The 19,807-nt window shown below is 42.9% G+C and overlaps 1 protein-coding gene across 1 annotated transcript in view; it reads left to right on the top strand.

Moving 5' to 3' along the window:
• The window catches only part of LOC146772520 (hepatic lectin-like), a 29,521-nt gene extending 10,025 nt beyond the window's left edge, over window positions 1–19,496 (top strand). The window contains exons 2-6 of the mRNA XM_085637009.1: window positions 9,219–9,338; window positions 9,760–9,882; window positions 17,332–17,483; window positions 17,955–18,064; window positions 19,032–19,496. Coding sequence (XP_085493135.1) covers window positions 9,219–9,338; window positions 9,760–9,882; window positions 17,332–17,483; window positions 17,955–18,064; window positions 19,032–19,209 — 683 coding nt within the window. The 3' untranslated portion in view covers window positions 19,210–19,496. The remainder of the gene's footprint in view (window positions 1–9,218; window positions 9,339–9,759; window positions 9,883–17,331; window positions 17,484–17,954; window positions 18,065–19,031) is intronic.
• The last annotated feature ends 311 nt before the right edge of the window (window positions 19,497–19,807 follow it).

Raw genomic sequence — 19,807 nt, 5'->3', positions numbered from 1 at the left:
GGCTGAGCCCTTGAGAGGTTATTCTTTCAGATGCCCCGTGAAACTTAGGGGTGGACTGTTCTTCTTTATGCTGGGGGAGACTGCGGTGCTCCTGCAGCCCCCCTGCACCTCTTTTCACACGTGAGGGTGATCCCCTCCTCTGGGGGCCACCAGGCACCAAAATGGCAGATTTCTTCATACTGGGGGGGGGGAAGACTGGGTCTCTCCAACAGCTCCCCCAGCACCTGCTCCTTCAGCCCCCCTGCACCCCTTTTCACACATGAGGGTGACCCCCTCCTCTGGGGGCCACCAGGCACCAAAATGGCAGATTTCTTCATTATGGGGGGGGGGGGGAAGACTGGGCCTCTCCAACAGCTCCCCCAGCACCTTTTCACAAGTGAGGGTGACCCCCCCTCCTCTGGGGGCCACAAAGCACCAAAACGTCAGATTTCCAAATGCCTGGCGACGCATTATGGGGCGCTTCATGCTCCTCTTTACCAGCCCCCGCCACTGGGAACACTCTCCTCTGCCCTCTGGGACTCTGAGAGCGTAGATTCAGCAGTGTGCTGTCTTCACTGGCTCCCTGCGCCAGCCTTTCGCCAGGCTCTATTACTGGGCCCCTCTTGTCCCTGCGCAGAGGCCCCTGTTTCTGTGCACCAGTCCTGGGCTCTTCTTCTAGTGCTGATAGGGTCCTGGGGGCAGTCAGGGGGTCTCTCCTTCCAACTGCCCATTGCGCCAGGCTCCAGCACCTTCAGCCTCAGCCGAGCACACACCCCAGAGAGCTTCTCTTCCTGTGCAGGCACTTTTTAAAAGTTGAGTAGGGGGCTGGCAGGAAGTCCCAGTTGGTCCTATCAAACAGCGACACATCATGTCCCTGCCCCTGCTCCCTCCTTCTTGTCCAGCCTCTGGGTTTGTTAAAAATGGTGTCATCCAGTGTCTCTGAAGCCCCTTTGAAGCCCCTTTAGCCCACGCTGCCTTCCCTCCTTGGTGCAGCCTGGTGCCTGGCACCCAGTGACAGCTGCTGATGGATGAGCCTGTAGCCCCTCCCATCTTCTCTTCGTGGAGAGGAGGCACTAGCTTGTGGAAGAAAGGTTATCAATCCATCCAGCTGAGGTCAGCCCTCAGCCTGGGTCTGGTCCTGGCTGGCTCACAGAAATATGACAGTTCTGAATGACCCAAAAGCAGTACAAATATGACTTTGGACTCTGCAGAATACTTCTTTTCACCTCCAATACAATGGACTTTAGTGCATGTCTGGAAACTGTAGGCCTTGTGGAAGTTAATTTAGCCATGGGCCCCACATTCCCTTACGGAAATAATGAAGTGAAAACACAGTAAAGCACGCTGACTTTCCCTGGCATGTTTCTTTCCAGCGTATAAAGCCTATTCCAATATCACCATCCAATACTGCATAAGTCCTGCCACACCATTCACTTTGTAGCTGCTCCTGGACTGCGTACGCTAGGAATCTCCCCTGCGCAGCCCGTACACGTGTGCACACGCATGTACACATGTGTCTGCATGTAACCAGCCCGGTGTCCCTTACTCCAGCTGCTGCGCAGTGGCCTGGTCAAGCCAGGGGAACACCAGTAAAATCCACATGCAGTCTCTTACATCCAGAGTTCACTGTGGGTGAGTCCCAACTTATGAGGCTCCCCCACAGTAAAAGCTCAACAATTAGGTGCTCAAAAATCAAAAAATCCGGGCGGCCCATAGTGTCAGAACCACCTTCTAACAGTAGCTAACAAAGTTTTGATGGAATTTCTAAAGTTAGCCCTGCCTCCTCCTAGCCACTTCAGTGTATGGGTCTTCATTCTCCAGGCACAGGAATACTGGTAAAATACGTCCACTGTCTGCTGAAGCGATCCTCACCCTTATCATGTGCCATCCAAAATGGAGCCCATTTTATTTTTGTAACTAATACTGTGAGCCAAACTTTGAGTGAACATCAGAAAACAATTACTCCAGCATTTGAAGAATCTTCTTTCTGGCAGTGGTTGGCAGAGTCCTCCTCACTAGAATCAAGACCTGGATAGATGAGGAGGGTATCCTGAGCCATTTCCAAGCCGGTTTTAGGGAAGGGGTTGGCACCATTGACCAGGTCTTCAGATTCTGTACCATACATTGGAAATCTGTAATTATCGAAAAAGGCAGCCTGTATTTGGCTTTTATTGATTTAAAAACGGCCTTTGACCTGGTCCCACGATTACAGCTGTGGCAGGTCTTGTATGACCTGGGCATCCCCCCCCTAATCTTGGACCTCCTCAAACGCCTTCACGAAGGGAATTTCGCTAAAGTCCGTTGGGGGCATCAGGGACAGCTCACAGAGAGGATCACCGTCGAGAAAGGAGTACGCCAGGGCTGTGTTTTAGCCCCGACCCTGTTCTCTCTCTTTATAAATGGGGTGGCAGACCACTTGAGAGAGGACACGGTCGATGCACCAACCCTGTGCGGGGAAAAAACACCCACCCTGCTCTTTGCTGACGACACTCTGTTGATATCTAAAAGCCCTATGGGCCTACAAAGATTGCTCTCCCGCTTCTCCCATTTTTGTGACACCAGGGGCTTGAAAATAAACACTTCTAAAACCAAGTTAATGGCACTATCACCCTCTAGAAATTTTAGGAATAACATTAAGCTTAATGACACCACTCTTGAGCTAGTTGAGGCTTTTGATTACCTTGGAGTCAGGGTAAACAATAAGCTAAAATGGGCTCCCCATCTATCGAAAATGCTTCTTGCCCATAAGAGAGCCTCAGGGGCAATAGCGAAACACCAGAGACTCTCCTACACCAGGCCCATTGCCGCGGCAGTTAAGGTCTATGAGGGGAAGGCAATGCCAGCGGCCCTATACGGGGCAGAACTGTGGGGGTTCGATAATCTAACAGAGCTGCTTAGATCTGAGAATAAGTTATTCAGAGACTTATTGTCGCTCCCTCTGTCTACCCCACTAGTTCCTCTCCGTTATGATCTTGGCAGACAAAACTTTAGCAATGTAGCCAGGCTGCGCCCATTACTATACTGGGCAAGGCTACGGAGAACCCTTGAACTCCTCCACTATGCATCTGCCCTCGACGAGCTATTAAAACTCAGAGCTGAGCGTAAGATCCCCTGGGTATCAAATTTGAAAAAGGAGCTCCAGAAGATAGGTCTGGAAGAGGCCTGGGTAACCCAGCTCCCCCCACCCAAACCTGTGATAAAGAAGGCTTACTGGGAATGGGTTATGATTAATACCCTAAGAAATCAGGGAGGTGAGCTAACTTTAAAATTCCTGGATGTGAAACCTGCACCTAGCATGGAACCCTTTCTGGACATTATTGAATCTCCTGAAGATAGGTCCCTTTATCTCAAGATGAGATATGGTACACTCCCACTCTTCGAGGTTCAATCTAGATGGAGCACGGCACCCGTAAGTTCGAAAGGCTGTCCCGGTTGTGCCTCGCCCTTGGAGTCTATTGGTCATTTTCTGTTTGCATGCAAAGCATACCGGCAACCAAGAGCGAGATGGTTGACACCGGTTTGTAAAAATATGGGGACCAGGTCCGCCAGGGTGGCTTTGCGTATCTTGATCTATGACACATCAGTCCCTAGTGTCATCTGTGGGACTGCTAAATACCTGGGCTGGGCCTGGAGGATCAGACGCAAGCTCCTTAAGGTGCAATAAATTTAAGATATAAACTTATCCCTGTTGCCCATAAAGAATATCATTGCCAAAGGTACTGACAAATGGGGGTCTTTGTTTACACTGTACATGCATATTTATTGCCATTTTTACTGCTTTTAATTGTATAAGGTTTAAAGCATATAGTTGTAGTGGGTTTTTTAAAACTGTTTTTATATTTATTCTACCAAACTTTTATGATATGTTTTTAATATATCGAATAAAGTCACTACTACTACTTTCTGGCATTTCCTTTATTTACCCTGAATATTCGCTTATGTTGCTATGATATTGAAGTCACTGCTTCCTTTGAGTGAAGCCTAAAGCTCTCAATATTTCCCTCTGTAAGCCCAGCCTTCAGTCTAGATTTCCAACCCCTGACTTGATTGCCTGTACTTGCTGAAACGGTGGTCTAGCAGGATCCTAACAGTGGACAGACTGCTTGCCAGATTCTAGTACTTATTAAAAGTCCCAAATATAGTGTTCTCACAGCAAATAATTCTGTTTTTATCTACAGGATTGCATCGTCAGATTGCGTGCAATCTCAAAAGACCGCCTCTGTATTCCTAAAACTCTGCAATGAAACACTGACCATGACTTAAAAAAACTTCAAATTGTTGATTAGCGTAGGGAATAATTCAGTTCTGCTGAACGTCACCTGACCTTTTTGTCAATTATTCAATTCCCATTTCCTTCTGTATATTTTTAATCATGTCTAAAAAAGCACCAAAGGCAAACAAATATAGACGTTTCCAAGGCAATTTAATTTGCAATGACACAGTTGCCTCAGTTTCCTAATGTAGAATTGCAAGTGCTCCCATTTGAATGGTTGAACCCATCTCGACAAGAAGAATGCTGGGATATAGAGCTCGATGACGACACGTGCCACTATTGGGGGTGAGGATTAGTATTTTTAACAGCCAATGGTTGTGCTCTAAAGAAACACTCATAACAAGCCTCACCATGGAGCCGTAGACGCTTAGTTATACTGGTGTGTGGTGAATGTATTGTAGGGAGGAAGTATTAGGAAGCTGGTGTCCACCTCCTTCTTTTGTGTATATAATCCCACTAAACAACGATGACCAGTAACCTCTGTATAAACCGGTAACCTTAGCTTCCGGAGCGGCGTTCTGCTTTGCGCAAAGCAATTTAGTGCCTCATCCAGGGTTGTAAGCAGTGGCGGCTGGTGCATAGGGGCAAATGGGGCGTTGCCCCACTAGCCTCTGGACGAGGATCGGGGAGGAAGACAAGAAAGACACCACACCAATGCAGCAACCTCAAAGGAAGTGCTCTCTGCCCCATGTGTCGATCACAATACATAGACAATACAAATTAAATTGTCTAACTCTGACTTTTTTTCTTCACGGCACGGACGACGACGAGGTCACAGCAGGTCAGAGACCTCCTGCGCATGTGCTGGCCAGGGCGAGGAATATTGCTCGCCCTGGAAGCACATACGGAAAGAGTGATGTCATCATGAAGGGAGTGGCCTAAGAAAGCGGAAAATGCCTGGTTTCAAATGGGGCGCCTGTGCTGCGCCCCAGGCGTCTTCAGCATTGCGCCACTGAAATCAATGGCAAGGGGCAGGGCAGTGGGTGGCCACAACCGGACCACGCCCCTTTCCTTCGCGCCAGTCCCAGGCCTCCTGATTGGACAATGGGAGGCGGGAGCTTGTGCATTGCTCAGGACGGGCACCGGCCACAGTCACAGCACCGCACTGCAGAACACTCTCCCTCCAGCCTCTCACACGCCACAGGCCCTGATGTGTTTCTTGGGCAGAGATCGATGTCACTTGGTAAGTGGATCGTGCAAAATAAACAGTGCAGTGGGTGGCGCTCATGAACATTCACGAACGATGCAGGTTGTGTTGAATAATGAATCGATTCGGCAGCTAGGAAAGCACAAGCAGAGTGACGCCAGGTAGGCACAAAATCCAGTTTCTGTAAAATATTGTCTCAATAAAACCTTTTTGTGCTATTTTTATTATGTTTTTATGAGCAGGAAGGTGATAAAAATTGGTATTACGAACAACAGTTGAAACTTTCTTGGAATTATGGCTTTAAATGTAATCGCCAGTACCTGTTTGGGAGCTGTAATTTACCGCACATTATGCAACAAACGGTCATAAATGAATTGCCAGCGCAGTCTCTCTCTACCGAATCACAGATTGCAGCATATAATCTCCCATGAAGGCCAGTATTTCTCTCCCCCGCCCCCTCCTATTAAACTCCTGCCTCTGAGGGGCTGGCGATGTTGATTGGATCATCAGGTCATCCTCGAGCCTTGGGGAATGGCGATCCATAATTCAGGTGGAATAATTCTGCTTTCTTTATTTTCTGGGCTACCTATATAATAATCAATTGCAGAGTTGTCACTTGGCAAAAGGCGCGCGCGTTCCAGGCTTCCCTCCCTGGATTGGCTTCACATTGCAATCAGTGTGCTGCCGCCTCTGGTGCAGGAAACCAGGGTTCGAGCCTCGAGGTCGCGTCCACATCCTGTGATTATGGGCAAATCACTTTAATCTCTCCGTGCCTGAATGTGTAATGTAAATCCGGTGCTATGTTAAGCGCTCCAATACCTTCGGGTCGAGTTCGCGCTATATAAATATGCAACAATAAAAAAAAAAGCTTTCTTATTTTTTACAGAAATCCGTGGCCCATTAATGAAGAGACATTTTAATACTATCCTTTCCTGTCAAGGCTGTAATAATATTCTTTCCGCCTAAAAAATGCTTACGAGGCGATGGGTTAAATTTGAGCCAAAGAGAATTATAAAATGTTGGGTTCCTCTTGAGGGAACCGTCATAACATTAATGTGGAGGTGCTGTCAACACTCGGAAAAACAGTATTGATGTGGCATAACATTCACAGTTTCAATTATGTTTTAACAGACATGGCATGCCTGCATGGGGGAAATTACAGCCTCAATGCCAAGCATGCCTTCTTCTCTCATTAAATTATGATTTTCATGATTTACTTCCTCTGTGCTATTACATTCTCGCGCTAGCCAGGCTTTAATTATAGTTATGAGAGGAAATGCGAATGTAAAAGATCGACTGTGGTGGTGACTGCAGTGCAGAAGTCTTAGAGTAGCGCACGTGTACAGTACTTTCAGAAATTCCCGATTGTGGCTTGGGTGGTTTAATTTATAGATTTGTGCGCACGCGGAGTTGAGCTTTGGCTGCCGAAAGGAGGCATCAGACATTGTTTCTGTTTGGCAGAAGTCAGTTTAACCCTCCCGAGCCCCCCTCCCCCTCCCACTACCGGGCACTCAACTCGGACCTCCACGCCTCACCACCTTCAAATGTCACCAGCCGCCCCTGAATGTAAGCGCTATATAGTTACAATTACAATAATAATACAAGCTTCAAACTTTACAAGTAAGAAAGAATAGATGAAGCTGTGAATCTCTCAAAGTCACAGTTGTCTATTCAGGAGGCATTTTAGTTTTCTAGTCCTAGTTGTCACCGGGAATGGGTCATGGTATATACGAAGCAATCAGAGAAGTCCATTTGATGCCTTTCTCAACTGGCTTGAGATTTGGAACCATCAGGAGAGATAGATAGACAGAAGGACGGACAGATAGACGTACAGATCCATTTCTGTCTCAATGTCTGGAGCTCCACTGTTGTTTCCTGATAAGGACTCACAGACCTCATATTTCTATACATTGGACAGACCGGGTTTCCCTCCAGTTCGCTATTTGAGATTGCAGACTCAGACACTGGCATGCAAAATATGTCTCTCTCAAGTGACTGACTACAATTCTTGCACTCCCCTCAGCAGGAAGTTACAGGAAACACCATGACCGCTATTTGAGACATGGCTTAACTGAGAGTTGAGAAGTAGATGGTGAAAGATTTCAGATGTAGTTGGCATGGGGGTGTTGAGAATTAGGGGGTTGGCTGCCTCATAAGCCACGAGACATTTAAATTTGCAAAATACTGAATGCACAAGTACACATGTACACGTACAAAATGCTAGCACTTTTTGGATTTTCCTCCCATTGTGAACTAAAGTACATAAAGAGGAGTGAGCCAGGTCCTTTCTGAACCAGACTACAAGCAACCTGAGGTCAGTTTCACCTGGGGTTCGGGTCTTTGGCTGCTTGTGTTCTGGGTGGAAAGGACCTGCTGTGGCCGTTCGGGCTGGGCTGTTCCTATTGGCGTAGGAGCAAGGCTGATTTGAATATGGGTGGGTCTAATCTGATGTGGCATGGTGAGCAAACAAATGATGGACTGCTATGCGACCCAGAGTAATTTCCAATGGCTGAGATTAATTCAAGTATTCCATTCATCCCTTTTTGTATTTTCATTGTCACCTCTTCAGTTTGATAAGTCTGCCCAGACGTGAGTCCCTTGCTCACTATTTCACTGGAACCAAGTGCATCCCACTGAAGATGCCAAATTTGGGTTGTCCAGACATGTGTCCCGTGCTCACTATCTGACTTTAACCGATCTGCACCCCACTGAAGGAACCAATTTAGATTTGTATTTCAAAAATTGAGTGATTTTATTATGAATTCCTGGAGCAACTAAAGAATATTGATGTACAATTCGAGGTGAGTTGTAAATTTTATTCCTCAGGGTACTGTGATCCGACAGGAACTGTTCTTTCTAAGAGAATGACTTACTGCATAAGATGTGTCTTCTGTGTCTTTTGTCGTGATGAGTGTGGTCTTTCTAGACTGTTCGCTTCACGTATGAACAAGGCATATGATGGAACACGTGGACCTTCTTCTTCTTACCAGCCAGCACGGCCTACTGTTATATGTCTCTCGTAATCATTTCAAAGCAATTAAAAAGTGTTGGTTTAACATTATTTAGGTTAGCTTAAAAAAGCCATTTTTTCCACTAGTTAAAAATACTAGCAGCCTGATAAATTGGACCACTTACAACAGGAGTGAGTAACACTATCTTTAAAAAATGGAAACTCCTAATGGTGGGTAAAGAACCCATGTTCATAACTCATATCTATTCACAAATATGCTTTGCTGGTGAAAATAAATGGGACCCTAAAATCAAATTTTGCAGCCAGTGTACTAATAAATGCATGTTCACCCATTTTTTACTGCAGTGCAGATATCAGGCCATGGTACAATGCACACAATAAGAGAAAACAGGCTTACTGAATTACAGATTGTATGAATGAATGACTTTACAGAGAAAACTACTCTAATATTACCAACAAGGTATTTTTTTGTGATTTTACTCCATTTCCTATTTTTAACACCTTGAATTCTGCTTGTGATCAAATACCTGTATTTATAACTGATGCACGTAAAAAATAATCTTGTCTAAACCTTACATGCAGATCCACTGCGGGTAATATGCTATTGATTACAATTGCTGGCGGAACAGAGGGGCTTCTGAGTCATGGCCCCTCCCCACGCTCAACACTGGTCATTCATATCATATTAGACTCTACATAGAAACCTTAGCCGGCAAACAGTGAAAGGGGACCCGATGTAAGTGTCAGGAACGGTTCTGAAATGGATGCAAGAAAACAAATGCAAAGCCTCCCTTTTGGGGAATTTGGCCTACCGTGACCACCGATAGACACTCTGTTTTGTTTTCTAGCCATGAGAAAGACCCCGCAGACAGAGGACAAGAAGATGCTGTCAACAAAGAATCTGGTAGACTCAGGGCTGGTGATCAGCCTTCTGCTGCTCGCTACATTGATTGCTCGCGTAATACTCTGTAAGTAAGATTTACTATCTTGAACTCTTTCAAAGAGATGTAATGAATTACTAGGAAATTAGACTTTCCCAAAGTCTCCTCTGTTTCTACTATTGGACAAATGTGATCAAATTAGCATCATCAAATGGCATTTTCTGGCCATTCTATCACTGCCCTCACTGGACTTTTGCCGATGCCATTCCATGTTTGAGAACACAGGGTAAAACTTTAAGTGAAAACAACACATGATAAATAATGTTGTCTAAACCTTACATGCACTTAAGTGAAAAGTACTATTTTCGCCTCATTCCTACATCAATAAATGAGACAGTGTGTGCCTGTACTTCTTTTTTCAGTACAAGAGATTATTTGACATTAAGTAATATCCCTCTAAATACAATTTAGTTCAAGTCACTCGTACTCCTTTCTCCAATCTTCTTAGATTCAACAGTTACTGCCAGAGCCCAGCTCACCCAGGAAAAGCTGGCACAACTGGAGAGCAATCTCAGCCGGGCAATGAAGTACATCAGGTGCAAAGAGAGAACTTCTGGCAACGATTGTGGGCGTAAGTACTCTAGCATGGGCTGGTGTCTGCACTGTACTACAGGCAGACGAGAGTCACAAGCAGGCCTGGACATTTCTAATGCCAGATCCATACTGAATGAGCATCATAGGGACTCTCCAATAAAAAGCTTTCTTTATAAAATGGGCCAATTGTTATTTTTATAGCACATTTTCCATAATTATTGAACAACAATCCAAAGTTGTTTAGGTAGGTCTGAAGAGGAATTCATGAAATACCCAATGCTTTTTCAGTAAAGCTTTAAAAATGTCTCCAAATTAATATTTGTCAGGAGTAACATTGCTAGTCTGAGTGTTCTGCATCCAATAGATCCAAGATACCTTTAAGTGAATGTGGTGCTCTTTAAATCCCATTACAAATAAAAATACCAAAAAGGCTTCAATACAAAGCACACTAACCAAGTGCATTTTTTTGCCGCATGGGAAATTATGTAATTCTCTACAACAAAACTGTGCCCCATTCTACAGAGCTGCATTTGAGGTTAAATGGTCTGAGATGGAGTGGGGAAGGCTCATGGATTGAGACAAGAAATAGAGGCCGAACACAAGTATTTGGAGCAAAGCATACAGCCGTCACAAAACTGTGTACCTTCCAAACAACTCCTTTCGATAGTCCTGTGTTTCTAGATGCCAAGACAGACTCCCAGGCTCAGGCCAAGAAAAAGACATCCCCAAAGATCTTGATAGTGTTATTGTTGGTGATCCTCATTCTGCTAGCAGGACTGTGTGTGCTGATAACTCTCTGTAAGTACCTTGTGTTTTACGATCATCCTAATCTAGAGGTCAGTCATTGTTTCTTGAGTCCGACAAGGTCACCAGAAATGTATTTCTTCCAAATCATGGTTATACCAAGTCTTTTTTTTAAACTTCTGTTCATTAGTATCATTGCTAGGCAGCGAGTATACATCACGATATATGACAAACAAAGCTGTTCATTTTGCATGTTGGAACATATTAGAGTCGAGGTTCATTATGTGCAAATAACCAATCATAGTAGAGTAACGAACAGACAAATGGGCAGGTTCTCTTCTTAAGTGGCAACATACAATGTTTTTGAGTGGTGCATAGGGTTCATTGACATGCATGTGGATAAAGGCAACACATTTCTTTCTAGTGGCCTTTTGGGTCGGGGTCATTTTGATCTGCTTCATTGTGACTGTTTCCATCAGCATCTCCACGTTCGTTCGTTTCGTTGTTTTTTTTTGGGGGGTGGTGTAAATGCTGAGCCCCCTGCGTTTTTGAGTATTCCACAAAACCTTGGGTGAATTCCCTCCAAACATCTGACATTGGTCTTCTTGGGAGCCACAGGCTTCTTCCTGCAGTAGAGCTCCTTCCTCCGCCCTGGGCATGTATTCGACCTCGATAACCCACCTGGTATAGAGCGGGCCCGATGTCGACTTCTAGGTCTTAACTATCAACTTCCTGACCAATGCAAACGCCAGGTCAACCAATCTGTTACCGTTTTCTTGGTATAGGACAGAGGAACCCTCCCAGCAGGTATGTCTCAGGTGACATATCTATTTCCCATTCAAAGGATTTGCTGAAGTGTTTGACAACCCGTGTCCAGTATCCCTGTATAATCAGGCACATCCATCCCGTATAGATGAAGTCTGCTGATGAGGTTAAACATCTAGGTCACGGTCCCTGATGAACCCCACACATATCCCCCACTTTCTTAGGGGAGAGATAGGTATAATGTAGATAATTAAATTGACTGAACTTCAGTCTATTGTTTTGGGATAACGATTGTACATAGGCCATCATTTTATCCCTTTCTCTATCCAGTATATGGTGACCCAGGCTCATTTCCCGTCTGTGTTTGAGTCCTCAGAGGTCTGTCCATATCATATAATTAAGGAATTTACAAGTCCAAGTTATTTGCTTGCTTCTGCCCAGGGTCATAAGTGAATGCGGGACCACATATTGTATGGGCTCATTTGTTCACGAAGCCCAAAGCCATGTGATTGTATGGAGTAGTGCCCCATATGTCAAAAACTGTCCAGGTGGCAGGTCATAGTCTGCAATCAATTGTCCTAAGGATAGGACTTCTCCATTCTTGTAGCAATCCTCGACCATAATGAGACCCACTTCTGCCCATTGTATCATCTGGTGGGATGTAAAGAAGGCTCTATTAGATGCTCCACGATAGGTATTGCAGGGGAGTACTGTGGGCTTTGCAATGTCATTTTCGCACATGTCCTCCAATACCTCAAGGCCATCAATAATAGCCTGGGTGCCGTATGGGTTTGGCTGTTTTATCTAGTAGAAGAGATGTTAGGGCACCTTGGTTGGGTACCCCAACCATGTTACCCATCTCTATGACCGCCTCACCATCTAGTTGAATTATCCACTGCAATTGTGCAGCCAATTAATATAATTCAAGATCTGGGACATCCACCCCCGGTGGTGATAGTATTCTTAAGAGAGTTAGGAACCACCCTCTGTCTACCTGTGCCCCAAATCAAAGCTCAACTGAGCATAATGTTCATACCATCGCCACGTAAACTGTCTCCTCCCACAAGTAAAGATCTGACCGCTTATATTCAAGTGGACAGTCCCACAACTCATAAAGGTTTTACATGGGTTAAAACTTGAAATTCCCAATCTTAAATTTTTGTTCGGTCCAAAAACCAATTCAGGTGTGTATCTGTTATGGACAGTTTGGAGTGGCTTTAGCTACTTTGATATGATTTTGAGTAGAAATTTTAATTTTCTTAGTCAGAATTAAGTGTTGTTATTTCATGAGAATGGAGCAATTTGATTAATTATGAGCTCACCAGCGGAAATATAGTGTAGCACATGGACGGGCTCGGTGCTAGCAAAGTGGCTTCAAGAATCAGTCTAGAACTTTACAAACTAGCTAAATTAATTAATAAATTAATAAAGAATCAACAAATTAGAAACATAACTTATTGAAGACCGTGATATTTATTTGTACTATGCCTGCCCAATAATAGGTAATCTCTTTTAATATCACTTTATGCCAGTTTCTTCCCATTTCCAGACATTGTAATAAGAGTATAATATTTTGCAGGTCAGTGATTCTTGGCTCAGTGGCCTACATAATAGCTTAATTGGTGGTCAGTAATAACACTTTTGAAACAGAATTCAAGCTTTGTTTCAAATCCTTTTAAATTAATCGTTTTTTTTTTCATGTATTTCTCAATTAGTAAAGTCCATCCACGGCAACTGCCTCCACCTCATATTCGTATGGTTACTTTTGCAATTTAGAGCAGTAAATTACTCAATTTTATCTTTTTGTTACTATGTTATGTTGCAATGTTTTCAATCTCAGGTTGTTAAGTGTCCTACTCCCTTACATACATTACTCCATTTGTATTTCATATCCGTAGGACTTGGATTTCTTGCCCCCTATGTATTTTAAGATCCTTGCCAGAATTTTATACTTTAAATGTCTTGTCTAATTATTGAAAACGACTTAATGTTTATAAACTCACAGATTTAAAGTCACTTTATGTCCTCATTATTCTATTGCTTTGTGATATTCTCCTCCTCTCAGTTGGATATATCTCTCCTTTATTTTATCAGAATCTCTGATTCAAGATGCAACCTAATTGTCCTCTGGAATTGTGAGACAAGCTTTTCCTCGTTCTTTATATTCAAATCTAGTCTCTTCTCAAATCCTACATTTATGATGGATTATCCCTTTTTGTCAGTCTTTTCCATAGCACACTTGTTAAACAACACATGTTGCAAATGCTATAATGCCACAGTTCAATACATGATTGCTATATAGACATCTGAAACCAATTGAGTGGAGTTTGTGCTATGCATGAAAATAAGTTTAAAAAAAAGTAAAAGTCATGAAAAACACTCCGTTTTTGTGCAGGGGTCTTTGTTCTCCCTACTCTTGGGTAGGTTAGTTGAGTATTAATCGGTGCTCAAGTTTAGCAATAAATAACAAGCAACATGTATGGTGTTGGCTGCCTGCATTTTGACTTTGTCTAAGATTATTTGTTTTGCTATGTTTCTTTTATAAAATATTATATAGTTGTGTGAGCTGCCAGGGTTCAGCCAATGTAAAAAAAACACAAAAATGTATTTTGGTTTCATAAGCACTCTATGCCATAGTATTACCTTGAGATGAAGGGAACTATTTTGAGGGTGGATGTGCTTCTTGTGAAAGAACAGAATGCCATCACCCAGAGTGAAGTTAGCTAATGGCCGAAGTGGGTGTACCCATTGACTCATGTTGTATGTTGAAAAGGGGGGAAGAACAATGGACACAACAGATCTACAGATACAGTGTGCTGCCTGAAAGCCTCTATAAGTATATTACATGTATAATTTTAGTAAAATCAAAAGGTCTTGGGCTACGGAGGACCTAAATAGGATTTTGGCAAACAGCAAAGTCAGTAGGTAGCTCAACTAAACATCTCTTCTACTTCGAAAGAGGAGGAATGATCTACATCATCTAGAATGTTGACATACCCCTTCCACAAATTCCAAATCCCAAGTTACTTCTTTCAGCAAGAGGCCTTTGACCGGTAAATGCTGATAGGATGTTATCTGAACTGATCCCAGTCTGACAACAGACTGGTAGCATTTTCAGTAGTGTTCCTCATGCCTCCTATTTTCTCAGATTAAATTCCTTTCTTTTCCTTTCAGTGGCTTGACAGTAGTGCCCTCTATGGATGATACAACACCTTTATTGAAATTCTCACATTGTTGTTTTCCATAGTGCCTTGCATATCGTTGAACTAATCTTTTATAGTGATTTACTCGGGATCGCTAAAGTTATCTGAAATGTGGGTGATAACCTTCCATTGGATACTGATGCTATTGCAGCTACAGCACTAATCATAGCTCTGCCCCTGCAAACAGGTCTCCGAGTTCCTTATTTTACCTCTTTCTTCCCTTTCTCCATCCCTCTTTCATCTCCGTGTGTGCTTTCACTTTCCCACAGCATTATCCCAAAAATTGTAGGCATACAGTATTTCTGAAGAAGAGTGACTGCGGAAATAACCGTGAAAAGGAGAAACTGTGGTTTGCAGTTTTCTATCAGGCCATAGTTACATCCCAGTCACACTATAATGGACACTTTTGGACAGTTTTTGAAGGCCACACATGATATTGGTTGCATGCCTCAGGTAATGCTCTCCACTGCTAGATTCCAGAGTTGGGTGATAAGTGAAGGAGACTCTCCCCTGTTCCTTCACAAGATTTTATTGAAACCCACTGTTCTCCTTTCACAATGTTTCTGGATGTTGCCCAGCAACCAGGATCCTCAGGCTCAGGTCTTCTGGCTGAAATCAACTTTGAGCATTTTAGACGAGCTTGACTTCCACTGACTGCCTGCCGCCAAGATCAGAACAGGGGTCTAGGGTGCACGACCACCTGAGTTAATGCAGTGTTTCAATTTTAAACCAAGCTGCACTTCGGTTGGCTTTGTCTACCTAACAGTGCTCCCTAGGTTGGGTAAATAATGACTCCAGTGACGCAGTAACATATACTTTGTTTACATGTACTTGACACACCAGTGATGACACAATGTCTGTAAGACAAAGGGCGACATTATCCACTCTGCAGTGATCCGTGAGGTAGTTTGTGCTGTGGCACCAGGTCCTAGGCTATAATGCAAACCCCAACTTTCTCTGCATCATCTGCACTTCAGTTAAAAGCCGCCTGCTCAGACTCATTTATGCAAATGCCTCCCTGGGGGTTGTCTCTGTGTAGAAATTCCTTGGGGAGTTTTGGAAGAGTCACAGCCATGAAGACAGAGACAGAATCCAGGCAGACATGGGCTAACTGATGATTGAGAAGCTGTATGTATGGACCTCATCTTGAAGAAGACGATAGAGGACAGAGAATTTGAGAGCGGAATGAAAATAGGAGATGGAAAACAGGAGTACAAATGAACGAGGTGAAGAAAAGGGAGAAAGGGGTAGAGAAGGAGAAAAGCAAAGATAAGAAGTTGATGTGAAAGCAAAGAGGAATAAAATGATAGAAAGGACAGAGAGCATACATGACAATGTGCAGGATATAAATAGAAATGATGATTAGAGAAAAGTGGGAAAGAAGAAGCAGAATGGCTATTGTTTTGACTGTAGACTCATTTAACGGAGGAGTAATAAGTGATTGGATAAAAAAAACTCCAAAATACATCAGGCAATGCAGAATAGGACAATGTAGTGTCTGCTTTATAAGTTCATTATACCTCCCAAGTAAATCAAGGTTATGAATGGTTTGTTCTTCGCCAAGTGTAGCAACATGAAGGAGAATCAATTGACACTTTCTATGCCTGAGTATTAATTGGTAGTTTGCAAATGGTGCCGTAATAATTAAGCGTGTATTCAAGTTGAATACATTATTTAGTCCAATACCAAGTGTTTTTACTTTGTGAACTGTCTGGAACATGGTCCAGCTTCAAGTATCTTGAATTGTAAGTTCTTGGCAATACTATTTCTTGGCCCACAAGTGACAAATACTAACACTGTCATGTTCTGGTTTATCCTGAGTTGCCGTGTGGAAATATAGTGTTATATTTTAAATGTACAGTTATTAACGTAGTCAATAGATAAGTCAATTTCTATTACATATATTTTTGTATCATTACCGTATTGTTAATATGACAGGCCAAGGTCGTTTTGCAAGTCGACTAATTGGCCCAGTTACAGTTCAAAAAGGTTGTGAACCAGAACTGCGTCCAGTGAGATAATGAAAGTTCTCATAGTTTGTGAGAAAATGTTGTTAATCCTCACAACCTGGATGTGCTGGTTTAGTTACCAACAGAACCACTTTACATTGTTCCTCCAATACTGAAGAGGGTGGATGAAGTGCTAAAAAGTAAAGTGCCTCGTCTACTACGGTCGGCCAATCCAGGATTGCAAGATTTGCAGAACCAGGCCTTGATTTGAAACCCGACTGAAATGTGTTAATTTTTCCATTTTCGTCAACATATTGGGTTCATTATTTTGTTACACATTCTTCCATATATTGTGGCAATGAAAGCTAGAGCCGTGATGGGACTACAGTTTTCATTGTAGCCTGGATCATCTTTAGGGTTTTTCAGGCTGGTCCTTGTGGTGCCTTTATTTAAGGAGGTGTGGGTTGGGCCTGACTCTTGGAAGGTGTTAATGGTGTTTTACCTGAGTACTGGGAGAAAGGAGCTGGTATCGTTGGCTATGTTAGAACGTATACTGATCATAACCAATCCTAAAAAGCCAAGCCAGTTAAGCCGGAACGGCCTGCTGAGCTTTTGGGGCCATTTTAAAGAGAAACTGCACAAATATACATTCAGGGCAGTAGATGGTGAAGTTAGAACGACCCATGCTTAAACTCAGGACATTAGAGACACCTCCGTCAAAAAAAGAATGTGGTTTGAGTTCTCCATTAGAGCACCCTGAGGCCTCACTTCTGATCCAAGAGAAGTATTGTTGTTGGTTGTTCTTATTGTACCTTTGTCTTTCAGAGTTCTTCTACTGGGCCTGCCCCACAGATTGGCTGCCGTACAATGGAAAATGCTATTTCTTTTCTCAAAACAAACTCTCATGGGAAGAAAGCAGAACAAAATGTATGACAAGTCAGGCAGACTTGGTTATCATCAATGACAGGATGGAGCAGGTGAGTTACGATTCGTGTAATGCTTTGTTGTGATTAAAGACAGTAAAATATAACTGTTCTCATGCAAGCGGTGCACACTGCTGTATCGTTGACACTGTTGCACATTGTAATAAAGTTGGCTTGGTTACATGCCTTCAAGGGTGCAACAGTATTTTGGTAAATCTAAAAACCCACATTTCTTTTTTACTCAGCAACTCCAATCATAATGGAATTGAGTTTAATGCACATCCTGGTGAGAGCAGTTGCTGCAGCACAGGTCAAAAACCCTATTATTCCCAGCATGATTTTGTCCATAGAAAGGATGTTGGTCAGTTGATTTGCAGAGCCTCTGCCTGCACCCAGCTCCCGCATATCTTTGACATGTCTGGCATGATAACAGGCCACATGAGTCTGAGACAGGGCACAAATACCCCACGTCCCCTAGTCCTTGTGCTCTTTTACAGCACCTGTTCCCTTTGCTCTCCTGTACAGTTTTTCATCACAAACAAGACTAAGAAGGATATCTACTGGATTGGCCTGACGGATAAGGACCAAGAAGGTGTCTGGAAGTGGGTGAACGGTCTCAGTTTACAAACAGATGAGTAAGTCACACTCCACATAAAAAGTTCATGATTTATATTTCTGTATATTATAGTTTCTTTTCTTTTTTTTAACCTTATTTTACTTACTAAAAAATCAAATGTAGAACAGCGACGTGTTAACTAAAGATAACAAGCATAGGCATGGCCAGTAGATCAAATAAGGGCTGCAGGAAGAGAAAAACAAAAAGTGGTGGTTTGTGTAAAAATTCAAGTTAGAGGAACGGGAGAGAAGGGATAGGGTTCTGTAGATCACTCTATCAACAGGGCTCCTTTCCTAATTTCCTCCATTTTAACTCCTCCCTCTCTCTCTCCTGGTCACTCTTTTCCAAATTCAGAACTTTGAGACATCCTAGAGTTGTCTAAACTCTAACATAACATGACCTCCTAAGCTTGGTCGGAAAGGATAACACAATGCAATGCAACCCAATTGAACACAACATATAAAACACAACAACAAAATCCATTATGCAAATCACATAACAGTTACCACATAGCATAACCGGGCTGGCTTATGTGGTTGCAATTGTTGCTTTCATTAGGTTGACCTGTGGCAATACTGTGGGGTGGAAAAAACTCTTAGACATCAGGTAACAGAAAGAATGAGACTGAGATATCTAAATCAGGTGTGTGCACTTCTCCAAAAGATCAACTTCTCTCTGCAGCAAAAGTAATACCCCACTGCAGCTCAAGCCCTGGTCATAAGCGGTCAAATCTGGTGGCTGAGTGGACTAATGCATTCAATGCAGAAACCTGGGTTTCACCACATAGACACAGGTTTGAATCCCGTCGAGTTTACGCAGCCATTCATCCTTTTGAGGTCAATGAAATGGGTACCATTGGGTTGGATCACATTGGCACAAGTTACTGAGCCCCAAGCTTTACCAATGCACATTGCATTCAGAAGCTATCCGGCAGATGTACAAATATTTTCCTTAATTGCAACACATTTTTTAACCTTATTTTTTAGATTTTGGGGCTGTAATCCACCTGATAACTATGGAGGCGCAGAGAATTGCGCCACAGTGGGCTCTATAACAAAGTGCAAAGGACCTTCGAATCTCTGGGATGATGCCCGCTGTGAAAATAAACAGAAATCCATCTGCGAAAAAGAGGCGGAGGACAAGAAGAAGGATTTCACCCCGTGAAATACCGAGCCAGACAATGGATTGCTTTTATTCAGCCCTTTTATGTAAAGAACACAATATTTACATATAACGACAGATTGCACAATTCTCCTGGGGCAACAGGGGTTAGTTTGTCAAAACCTGAATGATAATAGTGAATATGTATATGAGACAGAGAAAGATTTTCTTTAGCTAATTTTTTTTTATGTTTTCATTTGAATTGTACGTTTTTAGAAACTTTTAAAATGCAACGTATTGTTAATAGAGGAAAAATGTTTCAAATAAAAAAGGAAAGTCTTTTAATGGCCAGAACCGGTGATAGTGTAAACTATTAAGAAAAGGGGTGGGAGTTGAAAGAAAAGGCCTCCTGCGGTAAGATAAATAATTTGCAAATTTCACGATAAGACATTGTTCTTGACAAAGAGATATTCGAAACAATACAATTCAAGAAAAGTTTTATCCTTGGATTGGCATTCTGAATGGACATCTGGAATGTATGTACTTTGACCTCCCCAAGAAATAATTTCACATTCGAATTACTCAAACTGCAGGACTGAAAATTTAATGTGGTTTTACAATTTGTTTCCCCTTTGTAATGGAGAACGTTTGTGAGCATCAG

This window comes from Triturus cristatus, chromosome 12 (genome assembly GCF_964204655.1).
Source record: "Triturus cristatus chromosome 12, aTriCri1.1, whole genome shotgun sequence".
NCBI lineage: Eukaryota > Metazoa > Chordata > Amphibia > Caudata > Salamandridae > Triturus > Triturus cristatus.
This window is presented reverse-complemented; position numbering and strand designations above follow the sequence as displayed.